This window comes from Panthera pardus, unplaced genomic scaffold (assembly GCF_024362965.1).
Source record: "Panthera pardus isolate Hobbes unplaced genomic scaffold, ASM2436296v1 HiC_scaffold_8, whole genome shotgun sequence".
Taxonomy (NCBI): Eukaryota; Metazoa; Chordata; class Mammalia; order Carnivora; family Felidae; genus Panthera; species Panthera pardus.
This window is the reverse complement of record NW_026527013.1, coordinates 54,566,926-54,583,641: the sequence shown is the minus strand read 5'-3', so window position 1 is coordinate 54,583,641 and position 16,716 is coordinate 54,566,926. Positions and strand designations below refer to the sequence as shown.

At 47.9% G+C, this 16,716-nt stretch overlaps 1 protein-coding gene across 1 annotated transcript; it reads right to left on the bottom strand.

The window, feature by feature from the left end:
• Positions 1 to 2,207: 2,207 nt before the first annotated feature.
• On the bottom strand, positions 2,208 to 16,145 carry LOC109257481 (histone H1.8). Its single transcript, XM_019433595.2, has 5 exons — positions 13,897 to 16,145; positions 6,179 to 6,438; positions 4,077 to 4,440; positions 2,910 to 2,971; positions 2,208 to 2,592 (listed from the first exon to the last, which is right to left on the bottom strand). Exons 1-5 carry the CDS (start codon positions 14,267 to 14,269, stop codon positions 2,344 to 2,346), a joined length of 1,308 nt encoding a protein of 435 aa, XP_019289140.2. The 5' UTR covers positions 14,270 to 16,145; the 3' UTR covers positions 2,208 to 2,343.
• Between the last annotated feature and the right edge of the window lie 571 nt (positions 16,146 to 16,716).

Here is a 16,716-nt window from a genome sequence, read left to right as displayed (position 1 = left end):
CCGGCCCAGCCCCTGCCATCTGCTCAAAGTATCCTCGGGGCCCTGCTGGCAGCCACACTACAGATACCCCAGGGAGGCTGTCAGCACAGCTAGAAAAAGCCTCATGTGGGATTCGAGGAAGGAGCGTAGGGTTTTGAAAGAGCAGGGACAGGAAGGCAACTGCCTCATGCCCCATGCTGGCCTGCCTCAGTTTCCCTTTGACTCCCATCTGCCCTCTTTCCCAATTCCTGTCCAGTTTACCTCCCTCTCCCTTCTAACTCACCCATTCTTTCTCTGCCCTGCCTGTGCTCAGTGGTCACCACTTTGACCACCTCTCTGCAGCCTCCTGCCCGAACCAAGTCCTCACCCCAGGAAATTGTCACTGTCGAGTTACCAGGCTGTGTGGACCCCAAACTGTAGACTCATCAGTGACCCCTTTCTTACATCCAACCCTTCAGCAAATTCCATGCACCTGTCTTAAACTTTTACCCAGAATCCACCACTTCTAAGCCCTCCCCTCACCTGGACCCCTGCTGCAGGAGCGGGCCTCCCACTGCTGCCCGTGTCCCCTGCTGTCACTCTGCTGCTCAGGACCCTCTAATGGCTCCTCCTCACAATTACAACGAAAACCAACGAAACCCAAAGTTCTTACCCTGGTTTACAAGGCCCTTCCTGGTCTAGCCCTGGTCTACCCTGCAGTCCTTGTCATGGTTATCTACTGCCACATAACAAATCACCCCAATGCTCAGGGGCTTAAAACAACAGCATTTATTTACAGTGGTTCCCCCTTCTCTGCGGGGGATGCATTCCAAGACCTCCAGTGGATGCCTGAAACTGCACAGTATAAACCCTATATATACTGTGTACCTTTCTAGACGTACATTCCCTTGATAAAGTGTAATTTATAAAGTAGGCACAGTAAGAGATCAACAAGTAATAACAGAGCCATTATAATACTATACTATGATAAGAATTATGTGAATGTTGTCTCTCAAAATAACTTCTTGTGATGATGGGAGATGATAAAAGGCCCCTGTGGTGAGATGAAGTCAGCGAATGACGTAGGCACCCTGACGTAGCATGAGATGACTATCGACCTTCAGCTAATAGGTCAGAAAGATCACCTGTCTCCAGAGCATGGATGACCACAGGTACATGAAACCACACAGAGCGAAAGCGCAGATAAGGGGACACTACTGTCCGTTGCCTGTGCGTCTGCAATTGGGACAGGGTTCGGCCATGGTGTCAACCGAGGCAGCTAACTACAGCCAGAAGTTCTGGATCCAAGGGGGCACACTCCTACGCCTGGCAAACTGGTCAGGGATTGCAGCTGGGGCTGAAAACTGGGATGCCTCTGTTCCTTTCCACTGGCTGCTTGGGCTTTCCCACAGCATTGTGGTGGAGTTCTAAGGGCAACTACCAAAACCAAAACCAAAACCAACACTACACACAGGGAGTAGGAGTTGCCAGTCTCTTAAGATCTGGGCCCAGAAAGCATCATAATGTCCTTTCCATTATATTCTACTGTTCAAGCAATCACAGAGCCCAGATTTAAAGGGCAGGGACGTAGACTTCACCTCTCCATGGGAAGAGTCTCACAAATGTCACAGCACCCTGGACCTCATCTCCCATTACTGCCCCCTCATTGGATTTGAGCCACACGGACCTTCCTCCAGCTCTTTGAGCCTGTCAAGCATGCTCCCACCGCCAGGCCTTTGCTTCTCCCCTCCTTCTGCTGATTAGAACAGGGCACTGCTAGGCATTGAATCGTCTCTGGCTGCTCTCAGCAACTCAAACCCACCTCTCTGCAGCCAGAGGGCTCTTTCTGAACACACACCACTTTAGTCTCCCCCCCTTGCCTATAACCCTCTCTGGTACTCCACTGCCCCCAGGAGAAAGTCTACCTTCCCTCGTCTCCCCCAACCCTCACCCTTACCCCCACTTCATGCTCCTCTCAGAGCCACAAACCCCTTCCTTCTACCACAATGTCCAGCCCCACCTCACATGCTGGGTCCTCTGCCTGCAGCATCCTTCCCCTCAGCTGTCTCCTGCTCATCCTTTAAGACCAAAAGCTGCCTCCTCCAGGAAGCAGTCCCAGATATCAGGCTGGGTTTAACACCCTTTCTGTGCCTCCATAGGCCTTGAACCCTTTACATTGTACAACCTGTCTCCCTGCAGGACAGGAGTTCCTACCTGGGCCCAAGCCCCAGACGGCCAAATCCTTGGACTTCAGCCTCTCCTCACACCAATTTGTGAGGGGAAAAACACCTTTATTGATAAATAGGTTACAATGAAATAAATAGAGTAATGGTTTTTTGGGAAATAAAAACTCGAGCAGAATCTCAGTCTCTCTCCACCCCAGCTCTAGCTTTCAGCTTCTGTTTTCTTACTGGCCAGTTTGGACGACGAGGCCTTGGTGGGCATGCCGGGCTTTCTCGGGCCCTTGGGGGCCTCTGTCTTCCTGGCCAGGGGTGCAGGCACTGTCTTAGACCCACTGGCCCTGGGAGGAGCAGCGGCCTTGGCTTTGGGCCCCACCTTGGCCCCACAGGCAACAACTTCTTTAAGGACCTTGTTTTCTTTCTTTTTGGCTGGAGAAGCAGCACTATTCTTGTCCTATAAGAAAGCAAACCAGGGGCAAGATGACAGAGCCGGGCAGGGTTCACACATAGCTCAGAACTCACGAGAATAGGGCTGAAATCCCAGCTCCGGGTGGCTTTAGACAAGGGACCCCGCCTCTCTAAGCCTGTCTCTTACTTGTGAAGTGGGAAGGATGATCCTCAGAACACTAGAGGGCTGGACAAAAGTCAGTGAACTGGGCTTTGTACAAAAGCAAATTACCCCCTGCCCCACAGTCCCTTCCAGCGGGACACCCATGCTCTGGCCTGCTCAGCGCGGAGACCCAGACCAGGGGAGTCATGCAGGCACCTTACCTTGGGGACCGTGGATTTTGAATTCTGACTCCCAGCTTTTGTTTTCCTGTGGGCCTCACCATCTGTCAGAGAGTGAGGGAGGAAATGTGGGAAGGACCCCTTTCTGGAGGAGCTGCTGGTGGGCAGAAGGTTCAGGGACCCCTGTCCTCACCTTGTCACTCACAGGCTCTGTGACCTGGGGCAAATTGTTTGACCACTCTGAGCCTGGGTGCTCTAGTCTGCAAACTAGGGATAACAACATCTCTCACGGGTTGGCGGGGTGGGTGGGGGGAGGGTGCGGTGGGATTGACTGGACTGTGGAAGACCATCCCTCACCCTCAGCAAGGCACCAAGCAGACACCCCCTACTCTGCACTCACTCACAATAAAGACCCCTGACAGGTCTTTCTTAGCCTCTAGTCTTTAGCCTGTCTTCCACGTGGCAGCTGTGAAACATTTTTAAAAATACCCTGGGAGTGCCTGGGTGGCTCAGTCAGTTGAGTGTCCAATTTCTGCTCAGGCCATGATCTCACAGTTCATGAGTTCGAGCCCCACGTTGGGCTCTGTGCTGACAGCTCAGAGCCTGGAGCCTGTTTCCGATTCTGTGTCTCCCTCACTGTCTGCCCCTCCCCCGCTTACACTCTTTCTCTCTCTTTCAACAATAAATAAACGTTAAAAAATTTTTTAAAATACACACATACATACATATATACATAAATAAATAAAACAATACCCTGTACCCTAGCTGTTCCCCAAAGTCCTTCCATGGCTATTGCTTGTCCTCCAGATACAGTCCGAACTCCCAGCTGCCCTTCACAGTCTTTCCCTTCTGCTTCTCACGCTGCACATCGAACTATATGCACTTCTTCAAAAGCTCTACCCTCTTCATGCCTCTGGGCCTTTGTGCAGCCTGTTGTCCTCCCTGGGACACCTCCTCCAGGAAGCTTCCCCTGATTCCTCTCAGAGGAGTCAGGCTCCTCCTCTCTCTGGGTTCTCCCTTCCCTAAGCCTACCCTCCACAGCTACCATGGGTTCTCCAACTCTCCAGGTCAAGACAAGCACTCAGGCACATTTACTAGATAAGGAATCCCCTCCCCAGAGCAGGCCTCTCCCTCCGTCCTACCTCACATCCAATGGCTGTCACAAATCCCTGTGCCCAGGCCCTCCTCTCACCCCACTCACACACCTACCTTGGTTGCTCCTTCTGCCTTTGACCTTTGACTTTCCTCTTGGGCCAGTGGCACTGGGAAGGTCCTGCGTGGCCTTGTCTGGCTGTTGGGAGGCCTTCTTGGCCTCACTCAGTCTTGCTTCTTGGTCTTTGGTCTGGCTGCCCTTCTTGGGAGCCTTCTCCTTGGCTGCATCCAGTTTGGTAGGACCTGTCCTCACCTCTCTTGGCTTCTTGGGTCCCCTTTTCACCTCGCCTGGGTTGGGAGGGTCCTTCTTTGCCTCCCTTGGTTTTTTGGGACCCTTCTCCTTGGCCTCACCGGGTTTCCTGGGGGCTGTCATGGTGGATGTCTTCCTAGATTGGGCTTTCCTTTTGTGCTTGGGAACTAACTGGTAGAGGAGAGAGTGGGGTAGAATTGAGAGCAGGAGGTCTTAGGGTCTCATACCCCTACATCCCACATGAGGCTCAGAGAGAATGCCTTGTTCCAAAAGAGGGAGGGGGTAGAGAAGGTGGTCAGGGGCATGGGGAGCAGGACCACGGCCAAAATGCCTGAGGCCGAAGACACATTCTATCCCTGCACTGCCCTTCCAGGGAGGGGTGTGGCCATTTAGGAGCTGGGGGACCTGAGTCTCCTAGACCCACCTTAGGCTCTCTTCTCTCCTGCCCAGGTGGGTGTCAGGAGGGTGCAGGCGGGCTCCCCTACCCTGCACCTGAAGTCTCAAAGCCAGGCTCCTGGGAGTAAATCGCACAGCACCGACCAGGAGCCCGGACTCTAGTCCTCTGAGATGCTAATTTATGAATCTCCCATCCATGACCTCCCAACCCACACACTTTCCCAGCTCTGTGGCTCTGACTCTCCTTCCCGTCCCCCACCTCATGCCTCACACCTCCATGCCTCCCTGCCGCTTCCTTTCTCCCCCTTGGGTGGACCTTCCAAGTCTGATAGCTCAGAGTTCCTAACTTCCTGTGCAACTCAGGAAGTCTTCTCTTTTCCCACTGGCCTCAGTCTTCCCATCTTTACAATGGGGCCTTCAGGGAGTGAGTGACCAGTAGGCAGCTGGGGAGGCTCTTGGCAAACAGGTGGTCTCTGTCCTTCTAGAGCCTGCCTCTAAGGGCATTCCTCCCTTTGCCCCCCAAATCTTATGGCTCCCCATTACCGTGAAGACCAGAAACAAATCCCCTCTCAGCATACACACATTTCTAACTACATGACACACCAGGCTTCCTTCCCTGCCTCCTCCCCTCCCTCAGCCCACTTCCCTGACTAGCTCCCAGGCCCTGCAGCCTAACCCAGCCACATGCAACCCCAGTGCCCCTGTATTGCTCCCCTTCCCCATACCCTATGCACCTGGCCTTGGCATGGCTTGTATCCAAGCTCTGACCTCCACACAGGAGTTCTATGAGGGACTTCCTGTCCACAGCCACCTACAGGGACTGGAACATGGTATGCTGAGAAAATTCCACAATGTTCTACAGTTACTGTTAGAGCAACTGCCACGTGCTGGGGCCCAGCAATGATAAGACAGACCCCATATCTGGGTCCCTGAGATTTTCCTGGTGGCACCATGCTGGGGCTTGATTTTGTGCCAAATCTGCCCTCAGCTCTGGGTGTGCCTGGATGGCTCCTCTCTGGGACCCTCCCCTTTGAAAGAGGAGGATGTGATGGCCCAGGGAGGTGCCAGCCCTGGTTTGGAGACCTGGGGTTTGGAGCCAGTGAGCGTGGGGAACACACCCAACAGTGACCTTCTAGAGCCCATGGTTGGGTGTGCCTCGTCTGTGGTGAAGAATTCCAGGAAGGGGCTCTTCCAAGGACCCAGAAATGAACATGGCTGAGACGGTCCCTGGTCACTGAACACACCTGATGGGGAATGAAGGTGGACAAAGCAGGGACTGAGGCCCTGTGGGGGTCTTAGATGGGGCAGGGCCCTAACCTTCCTGGAGGAGAAGGTACCTCTGAGAAGACACAGGAAAAACACAGAGAGAAGACAGGAGGAGAAAGGCCTCTTGGCAGGGGAATAGCACACAGAGGCCAGGGAGGAGGAGCTGGGACTGAAGCTCAGACCCTGGGGCCCAGCTCCCCCACACTGTGACCTCCCTCAACCCTGTTCCCAGCCCAAGCAGGCTCACTTTGAAGCTGCCAGTGGCCCCCCTGGCCTTGGAGTTGGTGGGCCTGACCAGGAGGCCGCGGTGCATGCCGGTGGCCAGGGCCTGCTTCAGCAGGTACTTGAGCCGGAGGACATCCACCGTTGGGTACTTCTGCAGGATGTAAACCTTGATGGCCGCCACCGAGGTGCCCCGGCGCTGCTCTCCGGCCTGCAGCGCCTCCAGAACCATGCGCAGCACGGGAGGGTGACGGCGTGGCCCTCGGATGCCACTGTGGCTCAGGCCTACAGATGGACGGCAGGGCATCACCCAGAGCTCAGGCCACCCTCAGTCCCAATCAGTAACACACATGCCTGGCAGAGCACCCGCCAGGCACCAGCCAGGCCCCACAGTGGGTGGGCAAGGGACCTGGGGGATCAAATGCAGCCCTAGTCAGCACTACTGCCCATCGGCCAGTGAGGCTTGAGGGCAGGGAGTGCTCCTCATCTGGACACTGTCTCCCAGTGACTGACATAGGGCTGGGCACACACCAGGAGCTCCATAAAGATTCACTCAAAGAATTAAATAGTCCTTTTAGAAAACAAAATCCTTTTAGAAAACCAAAGCTTTGCACAGCTGAGGAAACCATCACAGAATGAGAAGGCAGCCTACTGGAAGGGAGAAGATATTTGCAAATGATATACCTGACAAAGGGTTAATATCCAAAATATATAAAGAACTCCTACAACCCAATAACAAAAAAAACCCCAATCTGATTAAAAAAGGGCAGAGGACTTGAATAGACATTTTCTCCAATGACATACAAATGGCCAACATGAAAAGATGCTCAACATCACTGATCATCAGGGAAGTACAAATCAAAACCACAATGAGATAGCACCTCACACCTGTCAGAATGGCTAAAATTAAAGCTAAGTATTGGCAAAGATGTGGAGAAAAAGAAGCCATCATGCACTGTGGGGGGGGAATGCAAACTTGAACAGCCTCTATGGAAAGCAGTATGGAGGTTCCTCACACATTATTCCACTTCTGGGTATTTAGCTGAAGGAAACAAAAACACTAGTTCAGAAAGATACATGCATCCCTATGTTCATTGTAGCATTATTTGCAGTAGTCAAGATATGGAAGCAACCTATGTCCATGAAGAGATGAATGGATTAAAGAAAATATGGTATATAGATACAGCGGGCTATTACTCAGCCCTAATCTTGTCATTTGCAACAACATGGATAGACCTAGAAGGTATTATGCTTAAGTGAGATAAGTCAGAGCACGACAAAGACTGTATGAATTCACCATGTGGAAAATAAAAAAATTAAACAAAACAAAATGGAAACAGATTCAAATACAGAGAACAAACTGGTGGTTGCCAGAGGGGAGCAGGGAAATGGATGAAATAGGTGAAGGAATTAAGAGGTATAAACGGCCAGTAATGAAATAAATAAATCATGGGGGTGTAATGTACAGCATAGAAAATATGGTCAATAATACTGTGATAACTTTGTGCAGTAACAGAGGATAATTACACTTGTCATGGTAAGCACTTCATAATGCATATAAGTAACTAGGTTATACACCTAAAACTAATAAAATATTGTATATCAATTAAAAATTGTTTTGTTTTAATTTTTTTATGTTTATTTCTGAGACAGAGAGACAGAGCATGAGTGGGGGAGGGGCAGAGAGAGAGGGAGACACAGAATCAGAAGCAGACTCCAGGCTCTGAGCTGTCAGCACAGAGCCTGATGCGGGGCTGAAACTCACAAACCATGAGATCATGACCTGAGCCACAGTTGGTCGCTCAACCAACTGAGCCACCCAGGCATCCCACAATTAAAAATTGTTTTAAAAAATTAAAGATAAATGCTGGACTATTTATAGATGAAATGATAAATCTGGCATTTGCTTTGAAATAACACAGTAGGTGAAATAAGAGTAGCCATGAGCTGGTGAGTGTTGAAGCTGGATGATGGGCACATAGGGAAGGGAGTGGTGTGGGTGGTAGATGGGAGCCACTATACCACTCTGTCTACTTCTGCATGCATTTGAAAGTTTTCATAAATAAAAGCTATAGGAGAATTGCACTTCTAGGTATGTATACTCCAGATAAATGAAAACATATGTTCAAATGAAAATTTGTACATGAACGTTCATAACGTTATTTACAATAGCCACAAAGTAACAACCCAAATGTCCATAAACTAATGAATTGAATAAACAGAGCATGGTTTTAACCATGAAGTGGAATATCATCCAGCCAAAAGAAGGAATGAAGTACTTCCTCGGAATCATGCTGGTACAAGAATCCAGTCACAAAAAGTCACATACTATATAGGATTTCATTTACAGGAAATGTCCTGAATGAGACAATCCTAGAGAGTAGATTAGTGGTTGCCAGGGACTGGGCATGGTGGGTGGGTAAGGGCAGAACTGTATTGGGCACAGGTTTTCTTTTTGAGGGCACGAAAAAATTCTAAAATTGCCTGTGGAGAGAAACACACAGCAGTGAATATACTAACACCCACTGTACCCTTTAAATGGGTGAATTGTATGGTACATGAATTATGGAGATATCTCAATTAGCTATGATATTTTAAGTTGCCAAAGAAAATAGGATCAAGGGGTGAGAAGCTGTCAGTCAGTATAAGGTGCATAAAAGTGGCTTAATATGAAACCTGATTTAAATGTGATTAGAAATGTTGGTTTCTGAATGATAACACTACAGACCAAAACCTCTAGGACGCAGCAAAGGCTGTCACAAGAGGAAAGTATATAGCAATCCAGGCCTTCCTAAAGAAGGAAAAAAGGTCCCAGATACACAACCTAACCTTACACCTTAAAGAGCTGGAAAAAGAACACCAAATAAAACCCAAAACCAACAGCAGATGGGAAATAATAAAGATTAGAGCAGAAATCAATGCTATCGAGACCAAAAAAAAAAAAAAAACAAAAAAACAAAAAACAAAAAAAAACAAAAAAAACCCCAACAACAACCAATAGAACAGATCAATGAAACCAGAAGCTCGTTCTTTGAAAGAACTAACAAAATTGATAAACCACTAGCTAGTTTTATCAACAAGAAAAAGGAAAGGACCCAAATAAATAAAATTAAGAATGAAAGAGACATCACAACCAACACAGCAGAAATACAAACAATAAGAGAATATTATGAGCAATTATACACCCATAAAATGGGTAATCTGGAAGAAATGGACAAATTCCCAGAAACATATAAGTACCAAAACTGAAACAGGAAGAAATAGAACATTTGAACAGACCCATAACCAGTAAAGAAATTGAATTAGTAATCAAAAATCTCCCAAAAAACAAGACTCCAGGGCCAGATGGCTTTCCAAGGGAATTCTACCAAACATTTAAGGAAGAGTGAACACCTATTCTCTTGAAACTGTTCCAAAAAAAAAAAAAAAAAATAGAAATGGAACGAAAAATTCCAAACTCATTCTATGAAGCCAGCATTACCTTGATTCCAAACCAAAGACCCCACTAAAAAGGAGAACTATAGATCCATTTCCCTGATGAACATGGATGCAAAAATCCTCAACAAGATATAGGCAACCAGATCCAACAATACATTAAAAAAATTATTCACCATGACCAAGTGGGATTTATACCCGTGATGCAGGGCTGGTTCAATATCCGTAAAACACTCAAAGTGATTCATCACATCAATAAAAGAAAGGACAAGAACCACGTGATCCTCTCAATAGATGCAGAGAAAGCATTTGACAAAATAGAGCATTCTTTCTTGATAAAAACCCTCAAGAAGGTCTATCAAGAAAGTAGGGATAGAATGATCGTATCTCAAGATCATAAAAGCCATATATGAAAGACCTAATGCTAATATCATCTTCAATGGGGAAAAACTGGGAGCTTTCCCCCCAGGGTCAGGAACAAGACAGGGATGTCCACTCTTGCCACTGTTATTCAACATAGTATTGGAAGTCTTAGCCTCAGCCATCAGACAACACAAAGGAATAAAAGGCATCCAAATTGGCCAAGAGGAGGTCAAACTTTCACTCTTCACAGATGACATTATACTTTATATGGAAAACCCAAAAGATTCCACCAAAAAACTGCTAGAACTGATCCATGAATTCAGCAAAGTTGCAGGATGTAAAATCAATGCACAGAAATCAGTTGCATTCCTATACACCAACCATGAAGCAACAGAAAGAGAAATCAAAGAATTGATCCCATTTACAATTGCACCAAAACACATAAAATACCTAGGAATAAATCTAACCAAAGAGATAAAAAATCTATATGCTGAAAACTATAGAAAGCTTAGGAAAGAAATTGAAGAAGACACACACACACACACACACACACACACACACACACACACACACAGGAAGATATCCATGCTCCTGGATAGGAAGAACAAATATTGTTAAAATGTCAATACTACCCAAAGCAATCTACATATTCAATGCAATCCCTACCAAAATAACACCAGCATTCTTCACAGAACTAGAACAAACAATCCTAAAGTTTGTATGGAACCAGAAAAGACCCTGAATAGCCAAAACAATCTTGAAAAAGAAAACCAAAGCAGGAGGCATCACAATCCCAGACTTAAAGCTGTATTACAAAGCTGTAATCATCAAGACAGTATGGTACTGGCACAAAAACACTCAGATCAATGGAACAGAATCGAGAACCCAGAAATGGGTACACAAGCGTATGGCCAACTAATCTTCAACAAAGCAGGAAAAATATCCAATGAAATAAAGACAGTCTCTTTAGCAAATGGTGCTGGGAAAACCGGAGAGTAACATGCAGAAAAATGAACGTGGATCATTTTTTTACACAAGACACAAAAATAAACTCAAAATGGATGAAAGACCTAAATGTAAGATAGGCAGCCATCAAAATCCTCGAGGAGAAAGCAGGCAAACACCTCTTTGACCTCAGCCACAGCAACTTCTTACTCAACACGTCTCTGGAGGCAAGGGAAACAAAAGCAAAAATGAACTATTGGGACCTCATCAAAAGAAAAAGCTTCTGCACAGTGAAGGAAACAATCAGCCAAACTAAAAGGCAACCAACAGAATGGGAGAAGATATTTGCAAATAACATATCAGATAAAGGGTTAGTATTCAAAATCTATAAAGAACTTATCCAACTCAACACTCAAAAAACAAATAAGCCAGTGAAGAAATGGGCAAAAGACATGAATAGACACTTCTCCAAAGAAGACATCCAGATGGCCAACTGACATACTAAAAAATGCTCAACATCATTCATCATCAGGTAAATACAAATCAAAACCACAATGAGATACCACCTCACACCTGTCAGAATGGCTAACATTAACAATTCAGGCAACAACAGATGTTGGCGAGGATGCGGAGAAGGAGGATCTCTCTTGCACTACTGGTGGGAATGCAAACTGGGGCAGCCACTCTGGAAAACAGTATGGAGGTTCCTCAAGAAACTAAAAATAGAGCTACCCTATGGCCCAGCAATTGCACTACTAGGCATTTATCCAAGGGATACAGGGATGCTGTTTGGAAGGGGCACATGCCCCCTCATGTTTATAGCAGCACTATCAACAATAGCCAAAGTATGGAAAGAGCCCAAATGTCCATCAACTGATGAATGGATAAAGAAGATGTGGTATATATATACAATGGAGTATTACTCGGCAATCAAAAAGAATGAAATCTTGCCATCTGCAACTACGTGGATGGAACTAGAGGGTATTATGCTAAGCAAAATTAGAGAACGCCAAATATCATATGACTGCACTCATAGGACTTTAAGACACAGAACAGATGAACACAGGGAAGGAAAGCAAAAATAATATAAAAACAGGGAGGGGGACAAAAAGATAAGAGACTCTTAAATATGGAGAACAAACAGACGGTTACTGGAGCGTTGTGGGAGGGGGGATGGGCTAAATGGGTAAGGGGCATTAAGGAATCTACTCCTGAAATCATTGTTGCACCATATGCTAACTAACTTGGATGTAAATTTAAAAAATAAATTAAATTAAAAAAAAGAGAAATGTTGGTTTCTGATCAATTTGCAAAACTTAAAGACTTTTTAAAGAGAATCAGTTAGTTAAATACACATAAATATATAATTTTCCCCCAAACACATATCGAAGTAGAAAAAAACAAACAAACAAACAACACACCCAGAGACTCTAGATGTCAAGCAAACGTAGAGACCTAATCCAATTCAACCATTGCTGTCTCCTGGCCACGAAGAGCCCAGTGTCTGGGAATATTCATTTTGAAGCCAAAGTTTGTGAATGGGTGGAGTCCCTGGTCAGCCACCTGCAGGACCTTGGGAGTTTCACTCTCTTCTCCTCGCTTCAGTCTTCCCATCTGTGTAGTGGGCATAGAGCCCCTAGGGAATCTGTACCCTCCCAGCTACAGTGTCCTCCAGCCTGGCCTGTGGGAAGTGTTCTAACCCTTCCTCAGCTTCCCCAAACCAGGCCCTGTCCCAGGGAGCCACCCCAAGTCTCCTCTGTCCCCAGTCCCTGCGGCTGAATTCAATTCCTTATTACGCATCATTCAATGCCTGCTACATCCTGGGAGAACCAGAAGTCATAGCTTTTCCCCAAACTTGTCCTCCATCTTCTCTCCCCAGGAATGACACCACCACACCTACCCAGACACCCAAGCAAGAACCTGGACGACCTCCTGGACCTCCCTACCCTTCCCCACACCACTCCACCCCTTCCTTGTGGGATTCTCTCTCCGCCACCCCACCCCGAGGGCCTCAGCCTTCTTATATCCCTCACCTCCTGCTGGCCCTCAGTGTAAGGGTCCAAGGCCCTGGCTGAGGCCTGGGAGGCTACCCCTTCCTGTGATGCCACTCTGCCCCTGGCCAGAGCAGGGCTTGTGAACAACTGGATGTTCCCCCAGCCCCCTCACCTCTGGGCCTCTGCCCATGCTCTTCCCCCTGCCTGGTTGGCCTTTGTCACCCATGGTCATCAGGTAGTTCTTGCTTTAAGGCCCACACAGCACCATGATTTATATACCGCCCTGACTTCCCAAGCCAGGATGAGCAACTCTGCCGTGTGCTCCAAGGCACCTGGAGCCCACCCTCTAACTTTTCCTCTGAAGGAGTATTTACTCATCCTCAGAATGCTTCTCTTGCTTCACCCCCTTGTCCTGGATGAGGTTTAACCCTCTTTCAGGGGTTGCCTCCTCCAGAGAGCCTTCCTTGATCTCCCAGAGTGGGTCGGCAACTGCTCTGGGTTCCTAGAGCCCTCTGTATTCCTGACATTAAGGCGCATGCCCTATTATCAAATGGGATCCATCAGTGAGGCAGTCTAGCTCATCAGACTGGGAGCTCCTGGAGGGAATGAACCTATCTATATCCAGAGAAACACTGAGGCATTGTTTGTTGATTGAAACTTGGGATGCAGCCCTGAATTCAAGGCCCGGCTCTGCATCAAATGTAATGTCCCTCCAACTAGCTGCCCTGCAGCTGCGGCCGGCCACCCACCCTCCCCACCAAAAGAAAATGGGCTCCAGCTGGAGAGACCCCGCTCTGCCCGCTTTCCTGGAGTTGGGCCAGCCTCAGCCCCCAGGCTGTACCTGGCCCTGCTAACTCTGGCATCAGCTCTTCTGCCAAATGAGCAGGTGAAAATTCAAACGGCTTCCAGGATGGGTGCCGGGGCCAGGAGCGGAGGCTGGATGACAGAGGAGGGTCCAGAACATCCAGGGAACCAGCTCACGAGGACCCCACCTCCCTTTGCCTACCTGGCTTTTCAGACTCAGACAGCCCAGATGACCCCACTGCGGAGGTCAAGGATGCTGAGGAGGTGGAGGTGTCACTGGAGGCAATGCTCCCAGGAGCCATTGCACGGGTAGATGCAGACACAGATGCAGGTAGTTGACCCCCTCCCCAGGCATGAGGCTGCCAGGCCTGCCCACTCCTCTTATATATCCACAGCCCGGCCCCACCACTCCAATTAGCCCCTGATTGGGCTGGGAGGCTCTGAGCTGCTGACTGGGGCAGGAGGGCTGGGATGGGGCATTGCAACCCTGCCTGTGTGCCGACGCCCCAGCTGAGCCACCCACTCCTGGGTGACCTCATATGAGTCAGTTGACTTCTCTGTGTCTCAGGTCCCATGGCAAAATGATGGGTGCTGAAATGCTTGATCCCTCCTGCACCCTCTGACTCCACGGGGCCTGGAGATGCTGATGGGGAACTGGGCACACCTGGGTTGGGGAGGCGACCATTGAGGCCTCCAATCCCACCTGCTCCAGGGCTGCTCCTGTTCCCAGGCCACTGCTGGCCTTGGTTTATCAAGAAGTTGGAGGCCCACTGGTGGGGTTTGCCTGGAGCTGACACCCCCAAATCAACCTGTGGCCTCCTTTTGTTTTGTTTTATTTTGTTTTGTTTTATAAGAAAGAATTTTGAAGGATGAATGAGCAATTTTTAAATAAAATTGCCTAGCAAGTCTCCACAAATAAGGATAACCATTGATAAAATGGACAAAGAATATGAATAGGCAATTCACCGGAAAGGCTGATAATAAACCCAAGAAAATATTCTCAACCTCCTTGGCATTCAGGAAAATTCAAATTGAAACAATGATGAGATACTAGCTCCCCATCAAATTGACTAAAATTGAAGACAGCACAGGCAATGATGCAGGGAGCCTGGCCCTCAGTGCCTCTGCTAAGGGTGTAAATTGGGGTGCAGTCTGCTTTGGAAAGGTATTCTCTTGAACTCAGCAATTGCACTTCTCTGTCCTAGAAGTGCAGTAGTCAGAAAAGAAACAATTGCTACATTATTTAGAAAAGAAAAAAAAAAAAAAGAGAACTTCCACATGAATCACTGGAGGCTTGACTGAACTACTCCCTTCTGCAGAAAACTCTGCAGCCATTTGAAATGATGAGGTGAATTAAAACAAGGATGAGGTGGTTATTGCACACCTGGTAGAATGACAGATATTTAAATTAGATCTATAGATGCTGAGTGTCCAGCACATGAAGAAAGACATAGCCACTGGGAGGGTAAGCTGATAGCCACTCTAGAAAGCAATGCAGTGACATCGAACATAACTAAAGATAGATTCACACACACCCCCCCATGGCACTGTGGGTATAAATCTGAGAGAAACCCTTACACCGATAAAGATCCTCGCTGCAATCCCAGCAACAATTCAAAACAACCTAACTACCCACCAAAAGAAAGGCAGACAAATAAACTGTGGTCTAGTCACATGGTGGAGTAGTATACAGCAGTGAAAATGAACGAACCAGAGGGGCTCCTGACTGGCTCAGTCAGTGGAGCGTATGCAACTTGTGATCTCGGGGTTGTGAGTCTGAGCTCCACATTGGGCACAGAGATAGAAGGAAAGAAGAAAATACATAAATAAATAGATGAATGAATGAATCAAAATGAACCACAATGTGTCCGTGGAATATGCTCTCCCTTTCTGAGAAGAAAGAATTTGTGTCTGTGCAAGTATGTGTGTGTGTGTGAGTGTGCATGCAAGTGAAGGCATAGAAGAAGGTCTGAAAGGATTCACACCAAGGTAATAGCATTGGTTACCTCCGAGGAGGGTGTAGGAGTTGGAGGGACAGGTTTAAAACAAACTTCCATTCTTCCTTCCTTCCCTCCTTTATTGTTGGGATTTTTCCAGGGACTCTCCAGCACCAGAGTCTGGATTGAGGGAGGTGATGGCCATAAAAGTGTTCTAAAGTGAAATCAGAGATCACTCCTCTCCTGCCTAGCACCCTTCATAGCTCCCTACTGTCCACGTGTGGAGGCTTGACCTCTTTTGTCCTGCTTATGGAGCCCCTTTCTCCCTAGAGGCCCACAGTCCAACCTCTGTGACTCTTGGAATGGGCTAGATGTTGAGACCTGGGCTTTCTTCTGTGTTTCCTTTGTGTGTGTGTTAGATGGATGCAAAAATGTCCCCAATTTCTCACCCGCGCCCATATCCATGTCCATTTGCATGCAACTTTGCAGCTCCTCTCACACTCTTTAAATATGAGCTGGCCTTGTGACTTGCTTTGACCAACAGGATACGGTGGAAGTGATGCCATGGCAGTCCCAATCCTGGCTAGCCCACTGGAGCTCAGAGGCTCGCAGCTCAGTCACCCCTGCCACCCGGCCCACAGCTGGTCAAACAGCCAAAACTTCAGTTGACCATGGATGCTTTAGAGATCTGCAGAGATCAACCAACTTGAGTCCAGATCAGCAGAACCACCTGGCTGACTCACAGTCACAAACAACAATGGTGTGTTGTTTTAAACCATGAGGTTTGGGGTTGTTTGTCATGCAGCATAAGCTAACTGATCCACTGCCTAGAACCCCCTTCTTTACCCCCACCTACCTTCTCTGGACTGTTTCCCACTCATCGTTTTGGCCTCAGTGTAGCTCAGAAAAGCCCTCGCTGACCCCTTAGGAGGTTAGGGTCCTCTCCTCTGGCTCCAGCAGCCCCTGGGACCTCCAGCACCCTAAGTTCCCACTCTTCCACACTAGCCCCTGAGCTCTGAAGGGCCCTGGGGGTAGGCAGGGCTGTGTTTGACTTTTTCTGGTGGTATCCCTGGTGCATAGCACAG

Coding starts and splice junctions, on each gene's coding strand:
- LOC109257481 (XM_019433595.2), bottom strand. CDS start 14,269: ATGGGACCTGAGACACAGAGAAGTCAACTGACTCATATGAGGTCACCC. Junction 6,439..13,896: donor GTCTGAGTCTGAAAAGCCAG/GTAGGCAAAGGG, acceptor GTCCATCTGTAG/GCCTGAGCCACAGTGGCATC. Junction 2,972..4,076: donor AGGCAGAAGGAGCAACCAAG/GTAGGTGTGTGA, acceptor ACTCTCTGACAG/ATGGTGAGGCCCACAGGAAA.